Source organism: Rhinatrema bivittatum, chromosome 12 (assembly GCF_901001135.1).
Source record: "Rhinatrema bivittatum chromosome 12, aRhiBiv1.1, whole genome shotgun sequence".
Lineage (NCBI taxonomy): Eukaryota > Metazoa > Chordata > Amphibia > Gymnophiona > Rhinatrematidae > Rhinatrema > Rhinatrema bivittatum.
In genome coordinates this window covers 39,681,032-39,703,270 of record NC_042626.1, presented here as the reverse complement: position 1 = coordinate 39,703,270, position 22,239 = coordinate 39,681,032, and the positions used below count along the sequence as shown (strand labels likewise).

Genomic DNA, 22,239 nt, shown 5'->3' with positions numbered 1-22,239 from the left:
CAGATCAAGTTACAGGTCAGCAGAGCAAGTTTGTGCTAGGCCTGGTTTTCAGTTTAGAATTTCACCGCATAAATATATGTATTTCTTTATGGACTTGACTTCATTTTAGTAGGGCAATCAAAACTAGCAGTTTGTACATGTGAAGATAACCAGGAATGGCTCAGCATGTTCTTACTGACCTGGAGCCAGGCCATCCCAATAGGCAACAGACCAAGTCAGCGGCCTGCCATCCTGAAATGTACAAAATATGAATCCCTGCATTTTGCCATCCCTTTTCTATCCTCATTCCCTAAAGTACAAATCTAAAAGGTAGATTTTAAAAGCCTTGAGCGTGCAAAAACAGCCACATACTCACATAAGTGGGCCGTGTGGGAGCTACCCGAATTTTAGATAGCCAGGAAGGGCACGCGCACATTGATGCGCACCCAGAAAACGTAGGGGAGGGTGTTCCAAGGTGGGACCAACACTGACGTGCGTAACTCCAAATTTTTCTCAGCCAGGCGCAGGAGTCCGGTGAACATTGTGGGGGGACACTCTGATACTATATAGATCATTGTAAGGGGGGCAGTTTGATTCGGGGTGAGTTTTCGGGAAGTGGGTTGGGGTTGTCACTGACACATGCAGAGGTATTTTGCAATGAATACCTCAGAATGTGTCTGTGACAACCCCAACCCACTTCCCGAAAACTCACCCCGAATCAAACTGCCCCCTTACAATGGTCCATATATAGAGCATCAGAGTGTCGTCCCCCCCCCCCCCCCCGATGTTCACCAGACTCCTGCTCTTAACAGAGCTGTAGCAAAGTGGTGCACTTAAGATACGTGCATACAGCATGTAGACATGCGCGCGTGAAGAGTATTTTATAACCTCTGTGTGTAGGTTATAAAATAGCACGTATTTCTGTGCATGGTGAGATACGTGCATTTATGGGCACACACGCCGCCCTTTTAAAATCTACCTTTTAGAGCATAACTCATACTTTTATTTTTGCAAAAAAATTGCAGAAAAGCAACACAGCCCCTCCCAGGTTAAATATCATCAAAACTGGTGGTAATAATGTTACTTTTAAGAAAATGCAGTACAGCTTGATACCCATGAGCCATTTTCACTGAGCAGAAATGAAGCAAAAAGCTACGGTAAGCAAAACGTGTACTGGAAGACCCAGGACGACAGCTACACCAGCAGCCTTAGGGTAGGGTTCCCAGCAGTTCTTTATTGCATTTTGGTTAAATGCCTATCCATTTGTATTTACTGTCCTATCAGGATGCTTTCTCTCTCTTTTTTTTTATTAATGAGTTTGTGCGGTCAGTAGATGGTCCTTCACTTCTTGGCAGAGGATTATGGAATGTTGTTTAGGTTAAAGAAACAAAACTCATTTGGTAACAAGCTTCCATAATATACGGCTCATAATCATCCAAGTATCACTCCAGAAACAAAGCAGTACTTTTCCATGTACTGAACAATATTTAAAAAGCAGAAACTAGCAAATATCATATAAAAATGTTACTGTGAAATGGTACTTGATGGGGCTGAAAAAGATTTTGAAAACTTGGGCACTAGCTAAAACTTTTAGGCATCGGGGGGAAATTGTTTTGCTTATATTTACATTTTTTTTTTCCGGCTATTCTTTTACTCTCTTATTGCACTTTAATTTGTCTTCCCTCTAGTCTCTCCCTTGCCAGCCTCTCCTCAATGTGGCCTGCTGACAGACTGTAGATCTGGCACTGCCTCATGTGACCTGGTGACAGCTCTAGCAATTCCTCTGGGTGACCCAGTGGCAGGAAGATGCTCTAGGTTGTGGCTTATGCTCCATGCAGTCCACCATTGTTTCTATTTGAGGTGGGGCCTGCGATGACATCAGGCTAAGGCAACTTGGTGCCCAGTATTTTTCCAGGCCTAACTTGTGAATTGCATGTATTTTTTTTTTTTTAGGAGTGATTTAAAAACCATGAAAACTGGTGTCCTGCAGAAGCTCCTAGCATCTAAAGGGTTGCTAGCTTTGCTAAATGAAACCCCCCCCAAAACTAAGCCCTACTGGTAAACTATTCTTTTTTTAAATTCCTTGAACTGCTCCCCTACAATTCCCTTTATCTTGCTGGAGGCAGCCATCATTTGACCAGCATCACCAATTTCCTCATGCAAGATTACATCAGATTGGCTCGTGCAGTGTGCTTGGCATTATAGGTAACATATAGACGGCATGGATTAATTGGATCCAGTGAGTATGTGAGGTCATCGATGAGCCTCTTGCTAACATGGCTGCTCCCACAAATTAAGGGGATTCGAAGTGGAGAGGTTAAAGAACTTGCACACTTCATAGTAGTGATTTTAATTGACACATTGTATTGTCATGCATTTTTGAAATACTGACTCATACCCAAAGGTTATAGCTTTCTTTTAAAGCTGGTGCTTTTTTTTTCTTAATATTGGTTCCTGCTCCTAAACCACCTGTATCTTTACAGCTTTCACTAGATTGTTAATGGTTTATTATCGTTCCATTGCTTCCTGAATCCTAAAGCTAGGAACCAAACCCATAAATGCATTAGCTAGTAGTTACAACACATCGTCATGTAAAACTGATATTTCTTTAAAGCTTTTTTGTCTAGTTTTGTTTAAAAAAAAAAAAAAAGAAAAATGTTTTAGACATCAATAGAGTTTATTATTGTCTGTGAATATTTGTGCTTGGAGGAGGGAAGAGAGGAGAGAGTTATAGGCGCTCTCTACTAAATACAGTACACTTACTGTTACTTCTTCCTGCCCTGACGTTCAGAGTTAGAGCTAACTGCCTGAATAGAAAAGGCAAGACAAAACGACAAAATAAAGACATTCTGCCCTTTCCCAGTATAACCGTCATTGAAAACTGGTCCCTCACTGACTAAACAACTTGAAGCGCTTATACATTAACATGGCACAGTTACCTGCAAAAGGGAACCCCTCCCAGGATGAAGGGACGGGAGTAGGAATGTTAGGTTGTATTTAACGGTGGGAGGAATAATGGCGAGGCCCTCTATGCTCCCATGTCTTTCAGGTATCAGATTGGAAGGGTTTTTTCCCCCCTGCATCATTCAAGGCAACATGTAAACTCATAGCACACAATAAATTAATAGAACATATTACTTGCATGGCTCAACTGTTCTGCAAACTTCACAGATCCATGTGGGGTTTTTTGTTTTTTTTTTGCCAGTTTGTTCCACTGATAAGTCACTTCTGTTACTGCTCCTTCCACCCAAGAAGTCTGACCATAGCTTCATGGGTTTGTGGCGCAGACCTCCTATAGTCCCTAGATCTATGGGGATCAAGAATATATAGAGATATATATATGTATGAATTTGTAAAATGTAAAAAAGCTGCATCTGCAGTATGGATACACAGAGTAAAACCGAAATGTTCTGTTTCACTTTTTTGGGGAGCTATATGTTGGCAGGAGCAGGCTGTGCCAATGGCCAGTTTTAAGAATTGTTTGTAAATTGACTAATTCTTCTCATTCTTGCCTCTGGTTGCAAACACAGTGAATGAGGTTTATGAGGTACCATCAAAAATAAGAGAGTCGTCCACATGCCAGAAAATTAAAATCCAGAGCCAGCAGGGATTTAGCGTTATTTTCCCTCTTCTGCATTGTCCCATTTTCCATAAACTTTGGGATGCCCCTCCCAAAAGATTAGGGGGGGGGGCAGGAGATCTTTTCTTTTTTTTTTTTTGTAATTGATCCTTCTCCTTATTCCCCCTCACGGAACCTCTGAAACATGCGAGTGCCTACATCTTGCTTTTCTTATGACTGCATGAATCCCTCGACGAGCTCATGGAGGTGCTGATGTCTAGAGGGCTTCGTGAGCTGTAGCCATCGCAAGATGGTAAGAATGCTTTGCGCCTCCATAGGAGGCTGTTCATGGTTTAGCAATGTGGACTTCACTGCCTCCGTTCCCGTTAGTCGTTGTAGTGATGATATATTGCGTTGTTTGTTGTTGATTGGCTGTCTGCTGCTCCAAGGCATCCGAAGAAGAAGCTACACCAACTTGAACCCCCTCTGATAATGAGGAGCTTTTATTCATTTCCAAGTCACTTTGTCCTTCAGATATCACATAATGAGTCTGGCAGGAGACAAATCAGACACAGCAGAGTCAGAGTCAATGTCATCAGTACTCATTGTGGATATATTGCATTTTGGTTTAATGCATCAATTTTCAATGGTTCAGATTTTTCTAAACTAAATTTGCTTCAGCTCCTGTTTGAGTAAACCTTATAGAATTTGCAAGTAAGAAATTTCCCTATTCTCTCTCCGAGACACTGATGTCAGTTTTAATTTTCACTCATGATGCTGTGCTTCACACTCAATAACATTCTGGGCTTCCAATCCCTTCCTATCCTTAAATCAGATAGCGGATCATCCACTCCTGAGCTGCAGGGTTGCCTGTCATGTCCCTGTTCAAATATCTACTAATCACTTAGCCGGCATGGTCAAGCCCTGAATCCCCATATTCTTCATCAGCTTTTTATTTCCTGCATAACGGCATATTGTGCTACTCCCTGAACTAGCAACCCAGCTATGCAGATACTTTCAGTCTAGTTCTATCCATAATACAAGGAAGGGTCAAGTTGCATTCATTCTTTCAGCATTGGGTATCTAATGAGGAAAATATAATCGAACAATAGCACTGGCAAATTAGATGTAAAACAGTAATAAGGCAGGCCTAGACAATTTGAGGAAAAACTTGCCATAAAAGTATTGGGGTGCTTAAAATTTGACAAATGGTGCCTAAAATTCAGAAAATAAAGGAAAAGCAAAAAAAATTTAAGAACTAAACTAAAAAAAAGCAAAATAAAAAAATTCATACAAAATAAGTAAATTAGCAACATAAAAAAAGCAAGGAAAAAAAGTAAGGAAAAAATTTTCCCTGATTCCTAAGATTTTTTTTTTAACTGGTGCTTAAGTTTTATATACATACTGTATATTTCTAACTCGGTTAATAAGCTACTAGAATTCTGTCAAAGTATACGTAAGCATGTAAATATCTAGTGTACCTGAATTTTCAGAAATCATTTGATAAAGTCCCTCATGAGAAGCAGCAAGTTTCCTTACCATAAATGTTATTCTTCATAGACACCAGGATGAATTAGCCATGACACATGACATCATCTGACAGCACCGAACAGACCCTTCTCTCTATGCTTATAGAGATTTTTCTCTATTTATTTATTTATTTAATACACTGTCGTTCTGTGGTAAAATCACGGCGGTTCACAGAAGTTAACATTTATAATTAAAAACAATACAACTATAGATAAGGAAGAAATATGGTTAATTTTCAGTTTAAGACAATCATCACTACCTTTTAAAACATTCTCCCTGTTTCTGTCAAAAAGCTTGGTCTGTCTCAAATGCTATTTTAAACAGCAATGTTTTTAGCTCCTTCTGAGCATGTGTGGGTATTCCCATACAGGTGTTGCTTTATGAGCCCCCTCAGTCCATTTTAAAGCTAAGTCTAGCTAAGTACTTTACTATCTAGAGAGGCAGGCAGGTATTTAGCATGGCTAATTCATCCTGCTCTCTATGGAGAGGTCAGTTTACTGTAAGCAACTTGCTTTCTCCATTAATAAGCAGGGCTGCATTAGCTATGACACTAAGGGAGACTCAAGCTGAAGATTGCATTGGAGCATTTACTGAAAATGCAATCCGGATTCCATTGTGGAGAGTAGATTATTGAGTGAACAGAGCTCAAGGGAAGGAACTGGGCCTCTGGTCATGCATTGTTCATGGCAAGTAGTACTTCACTTTGCCAGGTGTAATGACACCCAGTCAATCTGTGGCTGGTGTCGGATCAGCCAGGATAGGCCGAGGATTACGGGTGGATGATTTCCTGATAGAGAAACCAGTATGCATGAGAAGTGGAATCATGGTCCGGGTAATACATCCTGGCAAGGATTCAATGGATACTGAAGATACAGCAAGGGTTGTCTTCAAAGGTTCCATGGGGATGTCGTACTGCTTAACCACAGATATCTGAAGGACAAAATTTCCTGCCTTGCCCGTATCCAGGAGGGCCTGTAGGTGTGCCTCGGTGTTGCCCATGGCCAAACACACTGGTAACAGGATCTGTGGAGAGATGACCCAGGGTGGCCTCCCCTACCATCCCTAGGCCCAGGAGTTTCCTGGCTTGATGGGGCACTGGGCTGCATGATGGCCAGAGCCTCCACAATATAGGTATAGGTTCAGTGTTCTCTATCGCTCAAGCTCCTCTGGTGTGATTTTGAGGAGGTCTACCTGCACAGGTTCTTCAGGAGAGTCAGGCAGGATCAAGGCTCTGGGAGGAACAAATGGGTCACTAGAAGTGTGGTGCCAGATGTACTGGATGGTAGGTCTGTCCTCATTCCCTAGCATGCTCTTGGAAACAGATCCAGGTGAATGGCTAACCTAATGAAGTCTTCCAGCGACTTGGGAAGTTATTGCCCAGCCAGCTCATTCTTAATGGTCTCCGAGTAACTTTGTTGAAAGATAGCCACCAAGCTATCATTACAGCATTGCAGTTCAGTGGCTAAGGTCCAGAACTGGACCGCATACTCCCCCACCATCTGAGAGCCTTGATGGATCTGCAGAAGGTAAGAAGCGGCTGAAGATGCTCATCCTGGTTCATTCAAAATGAGATGGAAGTCTTGGAGAAAATTGTCCAGCTTCTCTAGGTTCGGGTCTTCCCATTCCCACATGGGGAGGCCCAGGCCAGGGCAGATCCTCCCAACAGAGATAATATGATTGATATCTTGGCCATGTCTGTAGGGAAGAGAGCTGTTTGCAAGGTAAAGTGCATATGGCACTGGTTAATGAATCCTCAACGTTCCCAAGGGTTGTTGTGGTACCTGGGCAGGGGAGGTAGTTGAGACAGCAGCAGAGCAGAGGGTGCAGGAGCCAACACTGCTCTCTACATTAATGGCAGGGGTGGAAGGGAAATAGAACCAAAAGGTTACTAAGGGCCAAGAGTAACAGATAAATATGAGAAAAAAAAAAGGGTGAAAGCTTGCTGGGTAGACTGGATGGGCTGTTTGGTCTTCTTCTGCCATCATTTCTATGTTTCTATATATTTCTATGCTATGGGTAGTGCAGACTGGGTGGAGAGAGCATCCATCCAATGTGAAATTAGGGAAGTTAACAAAATTAGCAACATAGTAATTTCCAGTATTTCCAAGACTCCCGTGATCCGGTCCAACACATTCTGTTGTTGGATCCGTTGTACCATTCCTGGAATGGCATGGAGCACAGCGAAATCTGCCAGTCCATGATCTCAGCAAACTGTAATGGTTGTGGACACCTGTGCAATGGTGTAGTTGACTCAGCCTTAAGGGTGAACTTGTGGGACCTACACCGACCATGGGCATAAGGGCCTAGGTGGGACTATCTGGAGCTTCACCTATACCAACCATCTTTCCCACAGGTTGAGCCCTTGGTGCAGAAAGCCAGCAGGATTTAGGTGGGTTCCAGGGGCAAGCAAGAGGGAATGTCAAGGTCCAAGCAAGGTCAAGGCAGACAGCATGCAAGGAAGTCCAGGGTACAATCCAAGGTCAGGGCCAGCAACAGAAGGCAGAATCCAAGAAGCAAACCAGTGTCTGGGCAGACAGCAGGCAAACAGTAGTCAGGTCTAAAGCCAGGGTCAGGCCCAAGAAGCAGTTATAGAAGTACAGGGCCAAGCCAAGATCAGACAAGAAGTCAATCCAAAGAAACAGGGAGGCCAGGAGAGGAACCAGGTTCAGGACACAAAGAAGACAAGAGACAGAAGAAGGAGCAGACATCAGACAACCTAGAAGCTGGAATACAGGGGCAGGGGCAAGAAGCAGGACCAAGAACAAGCACCATACACTGAGAAGCAGGCTACTCAGGATACCTGTTGCCGGCACTGGCTGGTTGCAAGAGGCTTCCTTATATACCCCTGGAAGATGTGACATCATCATCCAGCGCCACAGGAAGTCCTGGCTAGGGGGCCTATAAAGGCAGTCCAAGCCTATAGGAAGTTCTATCCTGGGTCCTTAAAACAGCATGCTGGAGGCTATGCTGAAGTCGCTTTGGATTAGAGGTGAGTTGCTTACACAGGGAAGGCAGCTGGAGCCTAACAGGTGCAAGAAATAGAATTCTCCCTATTATTATTCTTGTTTGTAACTTGCAGAATAGAAAGTGGGAAATTAGAATGGCTGCTGGCTTTGCCAGGGTAACTAAAATCTGGAGAAGGCCAAAGACCTTGAAGATCTAAGCGCTTTACCCAACTTGTCCAGAAACCTTTGGTAAGAGAGGTTTTCAGGTGGAGACGAGTGTTCTGGAGATTCAAGTAGGGGGTCAGAGAGTATTTTCAAGGAACCTTCCTTAGATCCTAGAGGGGAGAAAACATTAATCCAGGACTCCAGTGATGAAGTAGTGACTGAGAAAGTGTCCTTGGTCACCTTGGAGAGGTCTATTCCAGGTGTACATCCTCCAACTAGCTGGACTCTACTGCAAGTGAATACCAATTAGAACTACCTAATGTGGGTTCTGATGCAGTACCCATTTGGTTATGGGTTACTGGAACTCCTTCCTGCAAGAGGATATCTGATATCCTGGAAAAGAGAGGTTGAAAGTTACCCTCCTTGTCCTTATCTGTCAGAGAGGTAAAGAAAGTTTTCACCAACTCTGTCACATGGCCCAAGGCTGATGTGCTCTCTGCCTGGGCATTGGAGGTGGAGCTTCTTCAGATACCAGGATGGAATCTCCTTGTACATCCTCTGGATTTTGCAAAATTTGCACCAGGGCCAGTGAGATATCAAAGGCACCATGAAGCAAATGGGATCTGGCATATCTAGGCGTAGGCCTTGCTATAGTAATCTTGATGGTGACAATGATTTAGAAATTAGTGAGAATAAGTGCATAATATCTCCTTCTGCCTCTGAAAATCTAATGTCTATGCAAGTGTTGTGTCAGTTGCTGTCCAAAGTCTCTGCTCCGCCCACCTTACCTCGTTGGCGACTCCCTCCGGGGTTGATGGAAGGCTAGCTGCTGGAGCGTCTCCAGGCCGTCCTCCTCCAGCGTTCCCGGATCGGCTCAACGCTGCAAGCCGCCATGTTGACCAGATGCTTAAGGGCACATGGCCCGACTGATGTACTGGCGTTGGCACGAACCTCAGGGATGTCCCCCTGAGATGATGTCATCAGCTCCAGATATTTAAGGTCTCAGTTTTCGCTAACAAGATGAGTTAGCAAGGGGGTTCACTTCCTCCAGGTCGCTGCGGATGGGATTCGCTCTCCGCAAACCTAGCTTCTGTGCCTCCTCAGACTTCACTAGAGGTACCCGCTCCTCGGGGGCCTCGCTCTCTCTTTTTCTTTTCAGGTCGCAGTCCGGAACTGGTACTCGCTCCTCGAGGGCCCACGTCCCGGACCAGCTCCTGAATACCATTTCTGCTAAGAAGTCATCGCTGCTTACAACATTAGTGAGTTTCCATCTATCTCTCAGAGCTTTCCCTGGGACCAGGTACTCGCTCCTCGAGGGCCTACTGCATTCCAACTCCTGGGCTGCCTTAAGAGACTATGGTGTGAGTGTTATCATCAAGGACTTGTTCCAGAACTCTGCATATCCTATCTACTCACTTTCTTAGTTTCATAGAAACATAGAAACATAGAAATGACGGCAGAAGAAGACCAAACGGCCCATCCAGTCTGCCCAGCAAGCTTCACACATTTTTTCTCTCATACTTATCTGTTTCTTTTAGCTCTTGGTTCTATTTCCCTTCCTCCCCCACCATTAATATAGAGAGCAGTGATGGAGCTGCATCCAAGTGAAATATCAAGCTTGATTAGTTAGGGGGTAGTAGTTTCTCTACAGCTCAGCCACCTTGGGATCGTTGTTCCAATACCTGCGGGACTACAGCCCAGCCAAGTGCTTCCAACTCACTACTACCACCTTTGGTGGTTTAATATATTGCTTACTAAGAAGTCTTTGTTGCTTATAACATCAGTGAGTTCCTATCTATCTCTCAGAGCTTTCCCTGGAACCAGGTACTCGCTCCTCGAGGGCCTAATGCATACCAACTCCTGGGCTGCCTCAAGAGACTATTGTGTGAGTGTTACCATCAAGGACTTGTTCCCAAACTCTGCATGTCTTGCCTACTCACTTTCTTAGTTTCTCTACAGCTCAGCCACCTTGGGATCGCTGTTCCAGTACCTGAGGGACTACAGTTCAGCCGGGCGCTTCCAGCTCACTACTGCCACCTCTGGTGGTTTAATATAGTCTAATAAAAGAACTAGTGTGTGTCTGTCTCCTACACTAAGCCTGACCAGTGGTCCCTCTCGGGAGCTCCCCTGAGGGCGTGGTCACCTGCCACTGGTCCAAGGATCCACCTATAACTATTCTAAATAATAACAGATTGCTATCTCCAGCAACTCCGTTAATAACAGATTGCTATCTCTCAGCTTTAACAACAGAGCTCTAATAACAGATTGCTAATTCCTAGCTTTAACAACAGAACTTTAATACCAGCAAGTGACTGGTGAACTATTGAACAGATGTGTCGAAAGCACTGTGGCCCGGTGTGTCACATTGGAGAAGCTTGTTCAGATGCTTGAGACGTCAAATGAGGGAGCATTAATGGTAGTGAGGCTTGATGCGTTGCATGCTCCAGGGCTCAATGCATTGAATACGTTAAGGTCCTAAGTGTCAATGGTGTCAGTTTTATGCATCAGTGGCACCTGGGCTCAATTCACCAGAGACTAGTGCATTGGGTGCATTGACATCACTGAGACTTGATGCTTTTTCGGCACTGGTTGCACCACCCGCTCCAAAGAGTGGCACTTCTTCTTAATTGTGCCTGTTCATGGCTTTTTCTGTTTGTTCGACTCCAAGGACAGCTTGCTCTGCCAGAGTGGGAGACTTTCTTGAGGAATTCCTGATCAACTTAGCACCCAGAAAACAATATGAAGCTCCGTTCTGGGAGGAGGACTACAGTTCAGCAAGGTAACTTAATTGAAAAAATTAAAAAAAAAAAAAGTATTGAAAGATAGCATGAAAACAGAGAGATAGGGTACAAGTCGGTGCTGATGCTTAGATGAAAAAAGATTGAAGGGGCTCACGAGACAGCGCCCTCTCGGGAATTCCTGTATATGCTCAGTAGAGCAAAAGCTCTACGAGCTTAGAGAAAAGGGTCTGTTTGGCACCATTGTTTGACATCACCCACGTGTCATAGCTAATTCAGCTCTGCTTCTCAATGGAGAATCCATAGGAAATTAAAAAATCATGGGACAGGAGGCAATCTCTTATTGAGGATTGGTAACTGGTTAAAGAATAAGAAACAAAGAGTAGGACAAAATGGTCAGTTTTCCCAGTGATCTGAAAAAGGAAGCAAAACGTGAGGTGATCAAATTTGCAGCTAACACAAAATTATTCCAAGTAATTGAAACACAAAGCAGACTAAATTTCAGGGAGACCTTGTGAGACTGGGAAACTGGAGACCTAAATGGCAGATTAATGGTTTCTATGGCCAAGTCCAAAAGCGAAGCATGTTCAAGCAGCATTGTCTGATTTATCAGGAAGGCTCTCCACTTTGATAGGGGGCAGTATTGGATTCTGAAGACACCAAACGCTGGACCCTGACTTTTACGGTCTGGGGTACTCATATGCTGACAATAGGAATAAAGCACAGAACTTCTTCTATGACCAGGTCCAAAAAGCAAAACACGTACAAGCTGCATGGTAAACATAAGGAATGCATACTGCTCTAATTATGCCACCAGAGTGTTAGGACAAGCAACTGGTGGGGTTTGAACAAGGGATTGCTTGGGGGAAGCAGATTGATGCTCTGGCCACTAGACTAAAGTTTCAAGCACACAGAAAAAGTGCTGAAGGGAACAAATCTGATGCCAGGTCTCTAACTACTCTTCCAAGGAAACTGATTAGGTCTTTGGCTTTGAAAAGGAGTAGCTGGGAATAGGAAGCTGTTTATGGCAACCTGAAGGTTACCTGGCCCTACGCTTGGAACTCAGACCTTGCCTCTGCACAAATGTGGCTTACTCGAAACCAAAATGAAACATTTGTTTACCAATACTTTGACTTGGACTGAACCTATTATTGGTAAACTCATCTGCTGCCCCCTTAGTACTGCTAGATCAACCCTGGGCTGGCTCTGAACTGCGAGAGGCCTAGAACTATCTGGGCCGGGACCCCGACACAGAGATATACACACATATCCAGGTATGTATGAATTCATTTCTCTCTGTCCAGCAACAGAAATATACAGATCCAAACATATACCTGCTTTGTTCTCACTACATACTCTGTGGGACAGCTGTCACTTACCGTTCCTGAGTTCTAAAACCTTCTTACCTGAGTGACTGCTTTCACTTGGCCAGAATTCACTGTGGTGACTGGAGTACCAACAGCTGTTTCTGCAATCACATACTGACCCTGGGAAATGGCCATCATCTGAATCTCTGGAGCTGCAACACAGAAACCAGGACACAGCTATACGCTGGCTGTATCTCCATATCCAGACTGACAGAAAGGAAGGGAAACAGGAAACTGTATTCAGCTACTTTAAATACCCCATAGAGAAAGCTAAGTTGCTTACCTGTAACACGTGTTCTTCACAAGCAGCAGGATAAATCAGCCACACAAATAGGTGACCTCATTTGATGGCACTGAGACAGAAAGCTCTCGCAGAGCTCAGAAAAATCTATAAGACCTTTCTGAGCATGTGCAGACATTTCCACTCACCACGCAAGTCTCCACAGTCTTAATAGCAAGCTACACTTCAATTCTAAAGGGCAGGTGGGTGTGTGTGACTAATTTATCCTGTCTACAGCACACACCTGTTACAGGTAAGCAACTTAGCTTTCTCCATGGGCAAGCAGGATATCAGCTAGATGTATTTTGGATGTCTGCTACTGCTGGTGTCTCACAGCTGGCAGAGATGACTATTTCAGTTCATAAAAGCCTTGACAATGAACTTTACTTGCAAGTTTCAAACGTGCTAATTCAACCCCCTTTTTGTGTCCGTTACCAAGTATCCAATATATGCACATGTATTTTTCCATATAATTAACAGCACGACCAACTGTTGAAAATGAGGGCATTTTCAGTATACATAAGCTCATATACTCAGAAAGACAAGGATTTTCTCAAGAAAATATAAAAAGGATGGATACACTGTATTTTAATTAAAAATCAATGTGGCATTATATGTTAGAAATGTAAAGGTCTTTACTTGATGCATAGTTGAATTTCATATTTGGTAAATTTTTATATGTGTATATACGTAACCCCTGGGCTGAGGTGAAATCCATGAGTACACAAACAACACTGGGCCTTAAGCTACCTTTTTCCCCCACACAATATGTTGGACCCAGGTTCTCCGTATTCCCCTTAGTGGGGGACAACTCTCCTAGGTCCTGGGCATTCATTTTGATCAGTTTCTATGATAAATGGTAATAATCATGCTGGACTCCAACCTAAAAATCACCTGTTAGTTAAGTTCATAGCACAAACATTACTAAGAGTAAAATCTGTGACTGTACAATCTCTTACTCAATGTACATTCCTAGTCAGCTTCCCCTTCTTGGGGTGTTGGATCAAATTCAGTTCCCCATTTACAAATACCTCTGCTCAGATGTCTTGATATTAAATTTCTCTCTCAGTCCTTGCTGTACCTGTGTAGATATCTGCAGTGGATCTACACCAAGGGGGGTGCCGCTCTTCTACTTCACTCTTCCCAGAAACCCTAGGTGGGTGCACTGACCCTTTTCACATGGAGAGCTCATACAATGAGTGAAAGAAGGAAGGGTGGATAAAACCTTCTCCAAAAGAAGTTCACAATGATAAGAAAACAAGTCCTTCATCCAAAAAAAAAAAAAGGGGAGAACAGCACCTTTACTACTCTTCCTAAAGCCAGACCTTACTTAACCCATAAAGTGCAACGGTCTTCTTTTCCAAGAAAGAAAACGGGAGCAAGAACAGCACTATCCTGCCTCCTGAAAAACCGAATTGAAAATCCACACCCTAAGATGGTGAGCCTGGGTTTTTTTTTTTCAGAAACAGGACATTACCAATACAGCAGCCCAGGTGGGGGAGCTGTAAACCATTTGATACACTTCTGGTGTTTCCCAACCAGTGTGCTGTGACACACTGATATTACCCTTCAGACCTGATCGGGTAATACCACTGATTTATGCTCAGATCCAGACCAGCACCTGGGCTCTGTTTTCAGCACCTCACAGCAACAAGAGTCACCAAAGGTGGCTCTTAAACATGAAGGGGTTCCCTTCTGAGAAGGTGTGTAATCCTGCATGCCTCCAGGGGATGTGGTGAGGGCAGTCAATGTAGCTGGGTTTAAACAAGGTTTGGATAAGTTCTTGGAGGAGAACTTGCTGGGCAGACTGGATGGACTATTTGGTCCTTTTTTGCCATCATTACTATGTTACTATATTATGAGCCAAAAACTGGCCTGAGACCCTGCTCTTGAACAAATACAGTAATATGCTATATATATATAACGTAGTATCAGCTCCATTGAACTGGCCCTTTAAAAAATAGCACTGGCTCTTCTAAGTTCAATAAACTCCAATGTACCAGCATCATTTTTAATTGGCTGCCTGTACATCTCAGTTCAGTGAACTTACTAAAGGTAAACATGTACCATTTTTAGAGGGCTGTATCAGCAGAATTAAGCTAGTACTATGTTAGGCATAGCATATTATTGAGATCGTATAGGTTTAGAGATCCTGGGCCAAAGTGGACTGAAAGACACGGATCAGAATCTCTGTGGCTTGGGGGTCCAAGGTTGGAGGGTCTCTGGTCTGAAGCTTCCAAACCAGAATCTCTTTAGCTCAGGGGGCCAGGGGCTGAGGCTCGTAGCTTGGGGGATCCTGACTCCATCTGTAAGGCATAGGGGCCCCCAACTCAGGACTTTCAGAATCCCTAACCAGAGAGCCTCAAGGTTTTCAATGGTTAGAGGTGTGAGTTAAACCTTTTTTTTCCCTTCTTTTTATTTATGTGAGTTAAACATTACACTATTTTAACTTCTATGGAATAGAAGTGGAAGTTAAGTTAGAATTAACTACCATTTGACCACAGTCTTTATTTTTAGCATGCATTCTTTTTTAAATATCATGTGCAATGCATGTCATTAACTTGTTACATTAGAAGCTAACTTTATTTTTATTGCTGTCTTATTTCCTCACACCCTAAGAGACAACAGTTACCCTCTTATTCATAATAATCATAGCCATACAATTCAGTGGCATTACTCTCCTATTAGAATTGCATATAGCTGTTGAAAAGCAGAGAGATCTCACACTGTATTGAATTTAGCAGACAGAAGCATACACCCTTGCACTACATGGATATGTGCCCCAGGAGACATTCATGCCATAGTTTCTCAGCTCACTAATTAAACCACAGGGACATTTTTGCAGTCATCTACTTCAGAGTAATGTTCTGGCAATTAAGATGGCTGAAAATTGGTCTCAATCTACATGTTATCAAACTGCAAAAAGCAAAATTTTAATCTGAAAACACTTAATTCTGACAATTGCTAGTGATATGCCAGGAAGACACAAAACAGCTCAATTCTCCTTGGTCTATGTGTTAACTGACAGCAAGGCTTAGAGCATGACATAAAAGCCATCATTTTTCTTGATGTTCATGACTCACATCAATAATTATATTGCTTCATTGGCCACATGTCTCTGCTGGAGCTCAATGAGTAGCTGACTTTGTCAATCATCATAAATGGAAATGAAGAAAAGAGTGCATGGGAGTAACTTGCTGGTGTAGTCGTTACTCCCTTTAACCAATAAGCCTTCATACTGTTGATGCAGCTCCAACATTGCTCTCTGTTTCAATGGCAAGGGGAAAAAGGGAACTGGATTTAGACAGCAACTAACGAGGGCCCAGACATTTATGGTCTGGGAAACAAATAAGCTTGGTGGTAAATTGCTGATGTGGCTGTCACTACCCTTACTCAATAAGCTGGATACTTTTGATGCAACTCCAACATTGCTCCATGCTTCAACGTAAGGGGTAAAGTAGAATTAGATCCAGACAGAAACCAACAAGGGCCCTGAATTTTACAGTCTGGGAAAATTATGGTAGTATCTGCGCAGCAGATACTACCATAAGCTTTCTGGGCAGACTGGATGGACCATTTGGTCCTTTTCTGCCGTCATTTCTATGTTTCTATATTTCTAGGTAAATTCTATCTCTCAGTCAGCTAGGGGTCGCTACTTGATATCATTCCATAGATATCCTGAAAACCTAACTGAGTGGGATATCCCCAAAACAGGTTTGGGAACCACTGTTCTCATGACATGTACTCAGCTACTGTTTAACTCTCCGGTGCCATATTTCAGTGTCCTAAAAGGGTTTCCTAGTTCTGCAGAATGGGCAGTGATATCCTGTTAACCCATAAAAGAAGTCCTTGTTTTTTAAACAGACTAGACTAATTTATACTGTATTAATCTAGTTTCTGCAGGCAACCTTTCATTGTTTAAGAGCTTGCCTCTCACAGTAGGAATCTACCAGAGCAACTCTACTTATTGGCACTCATGCCCATGTATGGTGTGAGATGCATCAGTGTCATGCCTCCTGCTACCAAGCATTTAGAAAGAAGGCCAAAAAATTGCTGGTATAGTTAAAAGGTGAGGTGAAAGAAGTATTTTAGCCAAAAGATCTTCCTTCAAAAATTGAAAGAAGGATCCAGCTAAAGAAAATAGGAAAAAGCATATGCATTGGCAAGTTAGATGTAAAACAGAAATAAGACAAGCTAAAAGAAAATTTGAAAAAGAGTTGGCCGTAGAGGCAAAAACTCATAATAAAAACTTTTAAAAATATATCCAAAGCAGAAAGCCTGCAAGGGAGTCAGTTGGACTGTTAGATGATTGAGGGGTTAAAGGGGTACATAGGGAATATAAGGCCATCGCAGAAAGACTAAATGAATTCTTTGCTTTGATGTTTACTGAAGATGTTGGGGAGATACCCGTCCCAGAAATGGTTTTCAAGGGTGACAATTCAGATGAACTGACCCAAATCACAGTGAAACTGGAAGATGTAGTAGGCCAGATTGACAAACTAAAGAGCAGCAAATCATCTTGCCAGATGGTATACATCCCAGGGTTCTGAATGAACTAAAAAATGAAATTTTAGACTTAAGTAATTTGTAACCTATCATCAAAATCATCCATCGTACCTGAAGACTGGAAGGTGGCCAATGTAATCTGGATATATAAAAAGGGCTCCAGAGGTGATCCAGGAAACTATAGACCGATGGGCCTTATTGCGCTCGGGGGTTTGTGGGTTGGGACCTGGGACCACCGTTTTTACCTCCAGGCCTGACCCATGCATTCAGCAGGCCCCCTGGTTGAATACGTGACTATATGCCACATACACCCCAGGTCCAATGCACGAAGACATCAAATCCAGCAGGGGCTGCCTCCTAGGCGTGTGTGTGCTCGAACTGCCTGCATTTAAAGGGACCAGAGCGGAAAATCCCCTGCGGCACCTCCTGATGACATGGGCTCCTGCCTATATAAGGCCACCACAGCAGCACTCCCATGCCTCGGCAATAGGTCGACTTCTCTGAAGTGTGCATTGCCTCAGCGTTCCTGTTATCCAGCTCTTCATTCCTCTGTTCCAGTTTGTTGTTCCTATGCTCCTGTCCTTGTTCCTGAGTTCCTGATCTTGATCCTCAGCTCTCATTTTCTTCTGTGGTCAGTCTTCAGTTCCTGTCTTGTCACCCATGGCCAGTTTTCAGTTCCTATCTTCCTTGTGTTCTGGTCTTCAGTTCTTCAGTGTCCTCTCCTCTCTTCCTGCCTTCTGTCCTGCTTGCGCTCTGACGGATCTCTCTGGTTTGATTTGGCCTGATTCTCAATGCTCACCACTGCCTGGATAATGACTCTGTTGAACTCTGCTTACCAATGACCACTGCCTGGATACTGACCCTGTTGAATTCCGCCAACCACTAACGACTGCCCAGACACCATCTCTGACTGAATTCCTTCTGCGTTAGACCCTGGCCTGCAACTTCATCTACTCATTGGATCTTCACCTCTGCAGAAGCCCGCGCCTAAGCCCAGGCGGCCCCAACACCCAAGGGCTCAACCTAAGGGAAACATGGGTTGGTACTGGTGAAGCTCCAGTTGGGTCTCTGCTTCCGCCAGGTCTGCATGCCAACGGTGGGGTCCTGCAGGGCTCCTCCCTGCAAGTTGCACCAACTCCACCTCAGTCCAAGGGTTCATGCCCACAACAGACTGCCGAGGCCATGGACTCTGTGAATGTTACTACTCTTCAGGCCATTCCAGGTGTAGCCCGCAAGTTCCAGGAGCAACAGCAGTTCCTTGATATCCTGGCAGCCTCCATGGAATGCCTTAATACTTGTTTGGATACTACCACAGCTCCTGCTGTTCTGACCCCTCCAGTGACTGTCTCCCCAGCACAGATGCCTTCGAGGCATCGCACACTGAATCTGCCTGCTCCTTCCTGGTATGCCAGAGACCTGTAACTCAATAGATCACCCTCACCTCAGCACCGGTGACATTACGGATTGGTGCCCTTCATGTGGAATGAATCACTTTACACATCATCGACAAATTCATCCATCCCATGGTACTGGGGCTACCCTGGCTTCAATTGCACTCGCCTCAGTTTGACTGGACTTCATTGCAGCTCTCCAAATGGAGCCCCAACTGCCACGTTTCACGTTTGGAAAAGTGGAGGTTTCAAACTGCCTCCCTGTGGTGGTTACCTTGTCAGGAATTGCTCCACAGGATAGTGATTTCTCTGATATGTTCTCTAAGAAAAGAGTCGAGTCTCTACCTCCCCACAGGGACTATGACTATGGGATCGAGCTGCTACCTGACTCCAAACTACCTCAGGGCAGGGTATATCCATTGTTGCTTCCAGAGATGGAGGCGATGTCCAAATACATCCACGAGAACCTCGATAGGGGATTCAACTGCCGCTCCACTTCTTCAACTTGCACTGGTTTCTTCTTCTCAAAGAAGGATGGATCTCTCCGCCCCTGCATTGACTATCTGGGGGTTAAATGCGATTACCAAAAAAGGACCACTACCACTGCCTTTGATCTTGGAGCTATTTGATCACCTGCAAGGGGCGAGGATCTTCACAAAACTAGACCTCCAGGGAGCCTATAATCTAATCCAAATCCGCTCCAGAGATGAATGGAAGACAGCGTTCAACATGCAGGATGGGCACTACTAGTAATACCCTCTGGGCTATGTAATGCCCCAACTGTGTTCCAAAAGATGATGACGAGATCGTCAGGGACCTCCTCTATGTCTGCATTGTGGTGTACCTCAACAACATCCTGATTTTTTCTAAGGAGCTCAACTCACATCACTGAGACATTCGCTGGGTACTTCAGAGTCTCCGTGACAATCAATTGTATGCCAAACCAGAAAGGTGTCTTTTTGAAAAAAAGAGCCTTCTCTTCCTAGGGTACACTGTTTCCAGTAAGGGGTTCAGCATGGATCTGGACAAACTTAAAAGTAACCAGGATTGGCCCCAGGCAAACAGATTATGAGCATTGAAAAGGTTCTTGGGCTTCGCCAACTATTACAAACACTTCATCACTAACTACTTCAAAATTGTTGCTCCTCTCACTGCCCTCATGCGAAAAGGGACTAATGCCAAGCTTTGTCCACCCAAAGCCGTGGCTGCCTTTCAAAAACTGAAAGACGCCTTTCTGCAGAAACCATGTTTTCATCACCCGGACCCTACACATCCCTTCATCGCTGAAGCAGATGCCTTCTTTGTGGGAGATGGGGCCATCTTAAGTCAGCCCTCCTCCATACCCATGCTCCTTCTTCTCAAGGAAATTCTCCTCAGCTGAATGTAACTACAGAATCGGCAATAGAGAGCTCTTGGAAATCAAGTTAGCTCTGGAGGAATGGTACCACTGGCTAGAAGGAGTACAGCACCGTATAACCATTTATGCTGATCACAAAAATCTAGAGCACCTCCATCATGCTCAATGCTTGAATGCCCAGCAGGCCCACTGGTCCTTATTTTTTTCATGTTTTGATTTCAAGCTCAGATATCGGCCTGCGCTCAAAAATGCCCAGCAGATGCACATACATGCTCCTTCCAGACATAGGACATTCCAGAAACCCTCAGGCACATCATTGATCCAGCTAGGGTCCTCCCTGCCACCACCATGACCGTTCCACCAGGGAAGATGGTTGTTCCACACAAACTTAGAAGAAAGATATTGAAATAGTCCCGCAACTCCTGTGTCTTAGGTCACCCTGGTCGAGCTTGGACTCTTACCCTACTTAAACAGTATTATTGGTGGCCACAGATGCAGTGAGCTTCTGGGCTTACCTGGACTCCTGTCCCACCTGCGCACAGCAGAAACCTTTGCCGGGATGACCCTGGGGGCTGTTACAACCATTGCCAGCCCCCAGGGAATCCTGGACCCATTTGTCCACTCACTTCATAGTGGATCTCCCCCTTTCTAATGGCTCCACAATCATTTGTGTCATAGTTGACCGTTTCTCTAAAATGGCTCATTTCACCCCACTCCCTGGGCTTCCCTCAGCCTCAGACTTGGCCCGTCTGTTCACGCACCAAATCTTCCGTTTGCATGGGCTACCCAAACACCTTGTGTCAGACCGAGGGGTTCAATTCACAGCCAGATACTGGTGCTCGCTGTGCAAGAAATTCGGCATTTCCCTGGATTTTATGACAGTATACCACCCCTAGGGAAATGGGCAATCCGAATGGACTAAACGCTTATGCAAATGAGCACCAGGACAACTGGGCGTCTCTTCTCCTGTCGGCAGAGTTTACTCACAACTCTCACGTCTGCACAGCCATGAGCTCTTCACTGTTCCAAATAGTATACAGAAAGCAACCCTTGCCTCCTCTACCTCTCCCTGTAGCAGTCCCTTCGCCAGTGGCCCAGCTGTCTGCCCAGGAATTCCAGGACCTTTGCACCTGCACCAATGAGATGCTCCTTAAGGTGGCCGAAAATGACAACAGGTCCTCTAATCTCCACCAAAGACCCACACCTCAACTGGGTGACAAGGTGTGGTTATGTACTTGTTATATTCGACTCCAAGTGCCTTCCATGTGACTTGCTCCTCGCTACATTGGACCATTTACAGTCAAAAGGCAACTTGGCTCCATGGCTTACCAACCTCAGCTACCCCCCATGTTGGGCTAAAGCCCTTAGTCCTCTCTTGGCCCTCAAGAAAGCCACTTGAGCCTCAAGTAGTAACTTCGGAAGATAACACAAATTACAAGGTAATGGAGATCTTATTTTCCAGTCTTCGGGGTAAGAAATAGGAGTACCTCATCTCTTGGAAAAGAGACGGTCCTGAGTAGAATACGTGGAAGTCCTCCTCCAATAGCCTGGATGCGAATCTCTTAAAGGAGATTCACGCCACATACCAGAAGAAGCCAAGACCCTTAAGGGAGGGGGTTTAAGAGGGGGGTACTATTGCGCTCAGTGGTCTGAGGGATGGGACCATGGACAGCCGTTCTTCCCTCTAGCCTTGACACGTGCGAGAGCTCACCCGATGCCATGGCAGGCCCCCGTTGGAATTTGCAGCCGTCTCCCATGCCTGACAGGCCCAACGCAAGCCGCATAAAGATGCCGCCAACTCCAGTAGGGGCTGCCCCCTAGGCATGCGCACGCCTGAACTGCCTGCATTTAAAGGACCCAAGGTGGGAAATCCCCTGCAGTGCCTCCTAATGTCATGGGTGGCTCCTGCCTATATAAGGCCACTGCATTAGCTCTCCCATGCCTCGGCAATTGGTCGACTTCTCTGAAGTGTGCATTGCCTCAGCGTTCCTGTGCCCAGCTTTTCGCTCCTGTGTTCCAGTTCATTGTACCTGTGCTCCAGTCCTTGTTCCTTAGATCCTGGTCTTGATCTTCAGTTCTCATCTTCTTCTGTGGTCAGTCTTCAGTTCCTGTCTTCCTCGTATTCTGGTCTGCAGTGTCCTCCCATCCCTTCCTGCCTTCCGTCCTGCTTGCCCTCTGATGGATCTTTTAGGTTTGACCTTGGCCTGATTCTCGATGCTGATTGAACTCCGCCTGCCACTGACAATTGCCTGCTACATAACTTATTGCCTTCCACCTGCCACTGATCGCTGCCTGAATAGTAACTCTGTTGAACTCTTCCTGCCACTGACTACTGCCTGATACTGAACCTGTTGAACTCAGACAACCACCGACGATTGCCCAGGCACCATCTCTGACTGAATTCCTTCTGCGCAAGATCCTG

General features: G+C 44.7%; 1 protein-coding gene across 7 annotated transcripts in view; it reads right to left on the bottom strand.

Moving 5' to 3' along the window:
- Nucleotides 1-22,239, bottom strand: part of PRDM10 (PR/SET domain 10) — a 174,904-nt gene that overhangs the window by 2,208 nt on the left and 150,457 nt on the right. For 4 of the 7 annotated variants that reach the window (XM_029572986.1, XM_029572989.1, XM_029572988.1 and 1 more), the window contains 2 exons: nucleotides 12,323-12,435; nucleotides 3,885-4,088 (listed from right to left, as the gene is read on the bottom strand). In XM_029572986.1, coding sequence (XP_029428846.1) covers nucleotides 3,885-4,088; nucleotides 12,323-12,435 — 317 coding nt within the window. Of the gene's footprint in view, nucleotides 1-1,861; nucleotides 4,089-12,322; nucleotides 12,436-22,239 lie in introns of those variants that run through there. The other 3 variants (XR_003852164.1, XM_029572987.1, XR_003852165.1) reach the window with 3 other exon arrangements.